This window comes from Arachis hypogaea, chromosome 19, assembly GCF_003086295.3.
Source record: "Arachis hypogaea cultivar Tifrunner chromosome 19, arahy.Tifrunner.gnm2.J5K5, whole genome shotgun sequence".
Classification (NCBI taxonomy): domain Eukaryota; kingdom Viridiplantae; phylum Streptophyta; class Magnoliopsida; order Fabales; family Fabaceae; genus Arachis; species Arachis hypogaea.
This window is the reverse complement of record NC_092054.1, coordinates 117,711,589-117,719,703: the sequence shown is the minus strand read 5'-3', so window position 1 is coordinate 117,719,703 and position 8,115 is coordinate 117,711,589. Positions and strand designations below refer to the sequence as shown.

At 35.0% G+C, this 8,115-nt stretch overlaps 2 protein-coding genes across 2 annotated transcripts; one reads left to right on the top strand and one right to left on the bottom strand.

Moving 5' to 3' along the window:
- Window positions 1-1,395: 1,395 nt before the first annotated feature.
- On the top strand, window positions 1,396-3,778 carry LOC112778652 (protein MAIN-LIKE 1-like). Its single transcript, XM_025822952.1, has 4 exons — window positions 1,396-1,536; window positions 2,694-3,403; window positions 3,506-3,596; window positions 3,692-3,778. The coding sequence occupies exons 1-4, from the start codon at window positions 1,396-1,398 to the stop codon at window positions 3,776-3,778; spliced, it is 1,029 nt and encodes a 342-aa protein (XP_025678737.1).
- A 2,052-nt stretch (window positions 3,779-5,830) lies between these two features.
- LOC112778651 (uncharacterized) lies at window positions 5,831-7,554 on the bottom strand. Its single transcript, XM_025822951.1, has 4 exons — window positions 7,194-7,554; window positions 6,238-6,993; window positions 6,001-6,129; window positions 5,831-5,928 (listed from the first exon to the last, which is right to left on the bottom strand). Exons 1-4 carry the CDS (start codon window positions 7,552-7,554, stop codon window positions 5,831-5,833), a joined length of 1,344 nt encoding a protein of 447 aa, XP_025678736.1.
- Window positions 7,555-8,115: the final 561 nt, after the last annotated feature.

Below are 8,115 nucleotides of genomic sequence, written 5' to 3'. Positions count from 1 at the left end.
ATTGCCTCCCGTTTGATAATAGATTTATAAAGACAACAAAAAAGATAATTGGATAAATAAGAAAAAATAGTCTGAATTAAATTATAGTCTACTAAAAAATTTGTTGGGTTGGTGAATTTAGAGAAAATCGTTTCTAACATACGAAAAAGAAATTAAAAATTAGATGTCATGGTGGCTAGATGAACCTTGTAAGAGACAAAATTCGAAGGAGAACACAACCTAAGGTTATAATTCAGGGAAAACATGGTAAATAAGTCTTCATTCTCAAATGCTTTCCCCACTATAATTTTATCATCATAATCAATATCAGAAAAAAATTGTGGTTAATAATACCCGAGAGTTGGCAACCTACATTAGACAAAGGATTGGTTCGGCTACAACAATTGAACATAAAAAATTTGATTTTCCCCCTGTATAAAACAATAAAGAAGAAAAACAGTTTAATATTGTAATACAGACAGAGGTCAACCAAGCCCTCAGTAATTAAAGCATCAGAATTAGACTTTTCCAACTTTAACATAAATTGCTGGCCAGTAAAATCAAGGAATATGACTCGGGAGATGAGTTCGTGTTTAAACGCATAATAAAAACTTCTAAAAAGAGAAGCTGCAACCTACAAAAGAAAGAAAAAATCAAAAGTTATGAAAAATAATTTTTTATCCACACATAAAACACCAACTATATATACATACAAAAATATGCATATATATATATATACACACACACACATATGAATTTATAAATAAATAGTTAATAACAAAAAACAAAAGATATTGTTATAAAAAACATACAACGCCAAGGTCCAAGCAGAAAACAAAATTGCGAGCACCTAAACCCAAAGAAGACTGCATTGTCCTACCTATCACAATATTCAAGGAGATGTTTAAAAAATGTTCTATAATAAATGCATCAGTTAATTACAAAAAATAAACTAAGTTTAAAAATAAAATCAATTAATGATTCGAGTAAATAAAATAAAAAAGGATGAAGCAAAGAAAAAAATTGTCGTATATTGCACGAAGAACTCAGATAACAACTTATAAAGAAGAAATACAAATTAAAGATATAAAAAAAGAAAAGAAGAAAAAAAAGCTATACTAGGGATTAAAAAGAAAGATGAAGAAATAAAACAGAAACCTGCCCAATTTTTATGCTACGGAAAAGAGAATTCTGGAACCAAGATAAATCAGAGTGGGGGAATGAAAAGTCAAGAAAATATCTATATAACTTGTTCAGACCTATAATACAATGCAACTTGATTTTTTGCCAAGACATTTAATACACTCTTCTTATTTGTCAGAAGTAAAAGTTTAAATTTTTAACATATATGAATATAGAGAATACAAATCGATTTTTTATTTTATAATTGGAGAGGAGATGGTGTTTTTCATTAAAATGGAAGAAAACGGAGTTATACAGGAGACTGGGGGCGCCGTCCTGACGGATCTGCAATACGCCCCGTTTGTAATGTACCTGCAATCCGCCCCCTTTGTATCGACTGCATGCATGACACGTGTCAATGGCCCCCCTCAACCTGTGAATCTCATAATACCCCTTGGTCCCTCTTCATACTCACATTCTCTCTCTTCCTCTCACTTTCAATTCTCGTCCTTTCTCTCCTGAGCACCCCACACTCAACAATTCTTTCTTCTTTCTTCTTTCTTCTGTAACTCAAACAACCCCTTCCTCCATACTAGAGCTTCATATTCAAATCTATGATTTTGCTATATCTCTGTTAACATAACCAAGTAAGTACATTTTTTAGTGATAATATTTTTAGTTAGTTAAATTATTTTAATTACTGTAAATAAAAAATAAATTAGATTAGTTTTCAAAAATTAATTTGGGTTAATTAATTCATTATTAGTAAGAATAGTATTAAAACAAGTATCAGTTAGGGTCACAATTTTAGTTAGACTAAGATAGTACTAAAATATATTTTTAATTTGTAAACAAAAAAAGTACTTAATATATTATTAAGATACTTTAAACTTTAAACATACTTCATATATTATATATTTTTGTAGAAGAATTTAAATACTTAAATATATACTACAATACATACGAACATATGTTAAAATTTAAATATATATTTTTTGTATTTACCAATAAGTTAAACATATTTAATATAATATATTAGCATATATTGTTTACATATATTATTTACAAAAATATAAAATATAAGATTTGATGCCATACATATGTTCAGAATATATTTTATTTATTGTATTATTAAATTTATGTTGAATAAATGTTAAAGTGGGGGTATGTTGTTTATTTCAAACAGAACTGAAAATATTATATATAATATTATTTAAATATGCTTTTATTTATTTATTTAATGTTAGAGAAATATTGGAAATATGTTAGATATAATTTATATAATATAATAGTTTTTTGTTTCAGAAAGAATACAAATAGAAGATGGTTCGTGACATTACGCGTCCTGAAGATCACATTGTTGAATACATTGAACGTCCACCATATGTAATTATTTTTATGTTTGTATATTTGTTATTATTGTTGTTATTGTCATAGTTAGTATTATTGTTAATATTGTTGTTGTTGTTGTTGTTATTATTATTATTATTATTATTATTATTATTATTATTATTATTATTATTATTATTATTATTTATGTTTGTTTTTTTTTGTTGTTGCTATTGTTAATTATAATTTTTTATTTGTTTCAGAGTTCAAGAAATTTAGAATCAAGATATCTGAACCAAGATTCATATGAATCCCGAGTTGAGATCGAGTTACGAGATAGTGGATTCTATCACATATCTCAAATTGGGAAACTTATTTTGCACAATGCACTTATAAATGCCTTAATTGAGCGATGGCGTCCAGAGACTCATACGTTTCATCTTCCACACGGTGAATGCACGATAACCTTAGAGGATGTTGCAATGATATTTGGACTCCCAATAGATGGTATGCCAGTGTCAGGATTTACGGATAGTAGCACTAATGGCCTCGAAAATGAATTCATGACACAATTTGGAATTGCACCTACTGGCGCTGATCATAAAGGAAGCGGTGTCAAGTTTACATGGCTCCGCACCCTAAAGCGGCGCATGCAGTTGGACACCGCACTTGGTAGACAAATGTACATCAAGATATACTTGTTATTGTTGTTTGGCACAAATTTATTTTGCGACAAGTCAAGAATGACAATCCACTGGAAGTTCTTGCCTTTGCTCCGAAATTTTTCTGACATTAGAGGCTTTAGCTGGGGATCTGCTTGCCTGGCACATTTGTATAGGGCATTATGTCAGGCATCACGTTACGATTGCAAGGAGGTGGATGGCCCATTGGCACTGCTTTGTATATGGGCTTGGGAACGGTTACCGTTCCTAGCACCGATGCGATCGTATCCTAGTTTTCCGCTTGCGTGCAGGTAAAATTATTTCATATGTTAACATATTATCACTTATGTATTGTTTAATTATATTATATAACATATATTGGTTCTGAGTGTTAGAGATTTATTTTATTTCAGCTGGATGTTTTGGCGCTCACAGTTTCACAGATACCAAAAGTGGACCATTTCTCACATCATGCGTTTACTAGATGATATTCATGCAGATGGGGTTAGTTGTTTTTTTTGTATTTTACAATGTTGTTATTAATATTGGCATTATATTTGTGTTTGTATTTATGCAGTCGTTTTGGAATGTTTTTGCAGTTTGTGTGGAACCCATACAGTCCTGCTCATATAGAAAATATTGTAGTTCCAAATGACATTTTAAGCATCGATTCATGTGGAGTGTAGTTGTGCCACTAATATCGTTTGAATGCATTGAGTGGCATGCATCCGATCGGGTGATGAGGCAATTCGGTCTGGTGCAGGAAGTTCCTGGAGAAGCTACTCGTCTTGCAGAATCCCACAACGTGGTTCTCACTGGACCAAAGAACAAAGATTGGATAGTTGAACATTCTGGATACATTATGAGATGGACAAACCGTTTGAGTTCCGTTCTGGTTGGTGATCTTGCACTACACTATCAAGCATCTGATCGGTATATGCAATGGTATACAGAAGCATATGGGGCTCATCTACGACTGACTGGTTATGTTCCACAGCCACTGCCACTGACACAGCCGCAGCCACAACCCATCATACACCCATACCAACTGCCAACTTCCTTTCCACACCAGTACTCGTACACACAGCCAAACCCTGAACCTGGACCATCATTTTTCAGTCAGTTGTTCCCTGACTCACACTCATTACGCATGCCACCCCACCAGGGATATTATCTACCTTTTATGTCACAGCATGTAGACACAGCTGCATAATCATCAAAGCACCAGCTATATCAGTTGGTGGCTGAAACAGAGACATCTCAATGGGTAAATGACTTGTTCTTTGACCCTCAGCTACAAGCGTAGCAATCCCATCCTCAACCTCCTACAGTTAACGAGCAGGCACCACAGCATAGCCAGCACTCGCCTCAAATTGCGCCGGGTCGGTCATCTGTGGATTCGAGACTAAGACGTCGCATTCCCTCTCCATGCTCGGGGTCTAGAAGGTCTATTGACTCGATCCAGAGTGTCGCTAGAGGGATTGGTCATAGTAATGCTGTTAATTTTCCTGAAGTGCAAGCACCAATGACTGTGGCTGATAGTGATGGTGAGGACGACAGTGAAGATGATAGTGATGGTAATTGTGTATTTAATATTGGTGTATTTAATATTAGTGTATTTAATTTAATATTGTTAATGAATACTAATACTTGATTAGTGTATTTATTCTTTTGGTTGTTCATGTCATGCAGCTACGGCGGAAGATATAGATTGGGTGGAAGGTGCGAGAAGTTTCCACACTACCGATGTACAAAGTAAGGGGTATAACTTGAGGATTGATCCAACACGCAGGAGCGCAAGTAGATATACCCCTTCCACAATAAAAAAGGCAATAAAAAATGTACTAACTTTGTGAAAAAGACATTTAGCAAGTAATCTTTATATTTGTTGTTCACCTATTGTTGTAAGACTGCTATTGTGGTAAGATTGCTAGAGTAATTTTTTTTAATGTAATTCATAATGTAGTACATAATCCAATACAAGAAGTAAATAAATGGAAAAAACCCTAAGAATTATGAGCACCACCACTAGCACTTGACCCTGCACGATGAGGGCATCTACTTCGACTGTGACCCTGGCCTCCACAAAGCCTGCAACGTCTAGGACCACGCATATCACGCATATCCATTTCATTCAAGAAGCGAGTTATTTTGGGACGTCCTTTGGATACTCGCTTTAGGTGCGGATTAGCTATGTGCCTTGGTCCTTGATACACAGGCCATGTTGCTGGGTTACCTAATGGCTTAAACCTTACTCTATACACCTTTTTTATCTCCTCCATCCTATATATGTCATGAACATATTGTTGCCAATGAAGTCGTTGGTTCGCACAACACGCAAAGACATGACGACAAGGAATTCAATATGTCTGAAACTCACCACAATCACAATGTCGTTGACGGAGATTCATTGCATACTCTAAACCGCTGGGCATCTCGTGCACCTCAAAGACCTCGTTCTGCCTATCAAACAAGTTAACTTGGATGTTTCCCGCTGTCTGCCGATTTACTTGAAGTTTGTTGATTGCATATTCAGAGAATACATGTTTCACATTCAGTCGAGCCTCAGCCTCAGCCCTCTTCCTAGTGAACAACTCATTTAGCCTGTAAAAAGTTGCCTTGACAAGTGAAGTAATTGGAAGATTTCGCGCCCCCTTTAATACCCCATTGATGCACTCGACTAGGATTGTGGTCATATGACCCCAGCGATATCCATTATCGAACGCCAAAGCATATTGCTAATGTGGGATCCGATCGAGCCACTGAGTGTAAGCCTCACCACGCTCACGTAATCTTACATACTGCACATTAAATTCACGCACGGTCCTATAATAACCTGTAAAAAAAAAGAAAAAAATAAGTATGACCACATAACACTAACATCAGTATTTCACTATAATTTACGTACCCATATTTACAATCAACTTCTGTAAATACGGTGCCTTGAAATTTCTTAAGAAGTTGGATGCTATGTGCCTAACACAAAACATGCGGATAGCTCTTGGAGGCTCCCATGATCCGTTACTACGTGCTATTGCTGAGGTAATAGAGTCGTGTTGATCAGAGATAAGCCCAATACCATCCTGCGTCACCACATATGTGCGCAAATGAGTAAGAAAGAAGTGTCATGCATCAGAAGTCTCACCCTCAACAACGGCAAATGCAAGAGGCACAATATTGCCATTGCCATCCTGAGAAATTGCAACTAAGAGAGCTCCTTTGTATTTGCCATACAGATGTGTGCCATCTATTTGGACGATTGGTTTGCAGCTCCTAAATGCTCTAATGCAAGGGTAAAAGCTCCAAAACACTCGTGTCATTATCCTAATATCCTGGGCCACCTCATCCCCTTGGTAAGCTGGTGCAGTTTCGATCTCGACTGCAACTGATGGATCTTTTTGTACCATTGCTTGAAACCACGATGGCAAAGCTTCATAAGAAGCTTCCCAACCACCAAAAATATTCGCAATTGCCTTTTGCTTAGCCAGCCATGCTTTGCGGTAACTTATCGTATAATTGAATTTCAATTGCACTTTAACAATCACAGATTTCACCTTTAAAGATGGATCAACTTCAACCAATGGCTTTATAACCTCTACAATCATGTCTGAGTTTATCTTGGCATGATCTTGAGAGATTGTTGTTCTGGAGCATGTGTGACTACCATTGTACCGCCTTATAACCCAACAAAACTTTCTCTTAATAAGACTATCCCTGATAAGCCAATCACAATTTGTTCCATATTGTACACACTTAGCATAAAATGTGGTTGGCTCAGATTCACACACTCGATAATCCACACCCCGACGAATGATATAATATTTAATTGCTGCAATAACAGTTTCTCTAGAACTAAATTCCATGCCGATAACAAATTCACCATCCGTAACAACAACAGGGTCTACACCAGCCATAACAAGAAATAATTATTCTTACTATTACTAATAATAATAACAATAGTGATAAATTAATAATAATAATAATAATTGCAACAAATAATCATAATAACAAATAATAACTATAATAGTAATGCGTATTATAATAAAGGCTAATAATAACTATTATAATACTAATCACAATAAAAAATAGAAGACTACTTACCTGCATTGACAAATTCAGGAAATTCTGGTACATTCATAACATCTAGATCCAAAGCATGCATAAAAGAAGGCTCTCTAGATAGATGTTGGCTCGTTAGTGCATTTGTCACATCTGCAACGTCAGGCTCAACTATGATATCATCTTTGTCGACATCTTCAGCTGGACCAACAATATGATAAGTGCCCTCGAATTCTTCTTCACTTTCAGTGTCATAAACCGTCCAGTCGATGTTAGGTTCAGGTAAATTAACCTCAACTAATTCTTCGAACTCAACATATAACTCGATAACTGACACTTGTGCCCGTGTTTGTTGGTAGATCAAAAACATCCCTTGCATACTTGCATCGTCAACCACATACATTATTTGAAATTGAATAAAACCCCCAAATACTAACACAGGCTGTCTATAAAAAATATTTGTGACTCTCTTTAATATTTGATTATCAACACATTGACAAAGTATACTCTTAAATTCCTCATATGTTATTCCAAAAGAAATAACAAGATCATATGGATTTTCACATACAAAACTCACACCTTCAGATATTTGTGGAAAGATTTGACCATTATAATATATTTTCAAACTAACACTTTCTTCCATTTTTCTTCTCTTACTCTCTCAACGAAATAAACCACACTCACACTCAACAAATTTGTTCTTCTTTTTATAATACTCGAGGTATATTTTTTAATCTAAAAAATACAGTACGCCCCCTACGTAATGTCATTTTGCCCCCTGCGTTCTGGAAATACGTTGGTCTTGTATTGTCAATACGCCCCCTTGTATTATATTTTTAATATTAAACTAATACAATACGCCCCTTATATTGTGTGTTTAGTATTAAACTAATACAATCCGCCCCCATGTATTGCTTTTTAAAATTTTCGAAAAAGCAATACGCCCCCTTGTATTGTCTTTATT

Excerpts from the sequence above, each read along its gene's own strand:
- LOC112778651 (XM_025822951.1), bottom strand. The coding sequence starts at position 7,554 with ATGTATGTGGTTGACGATGCAAGTATGCAAGGGATGTTTTTGATCTAC. Across the intron at positions 6,994-7,193 it reads TCCTGAATTTGTCAATGCAG|ACCCTGTTGTTGTTACGGAT; the intron begins GTAAGTAGTCTT and ends TGGCTGGTGTAG. Across the intron at positions 6,130-6,237 it reads TGCATTTGCCGTTGTTGAGG|CAATAGCACGTAGTAACGGA; the intron begins GTGAGACTTCTG and ends CTATTACCTCAG.
- LOC112778652 (XM_025822952.1), top strand. The coding sequence starts at position 1,396 with ATGGAAGAAAACGGAGTTATACAGGAGACTGGGGGCGCCGTCCTGACG. Across the intron at positions 1,537-2,693 it reads TCAATGGCCCCCCTCAACCT|AGTTCAAGAAATTTAGAATC; the intron begins GTGAATCTCATA and ends TATTTGTTTCAG. Across the intron at positions 3,597-3,691 it reads ATGATATTCATGCAGATGGG|TTTGTGTGGAACCCATACAG; the intron begins GTTAGTTGTTTT and ends ATGTTTTTGCAG.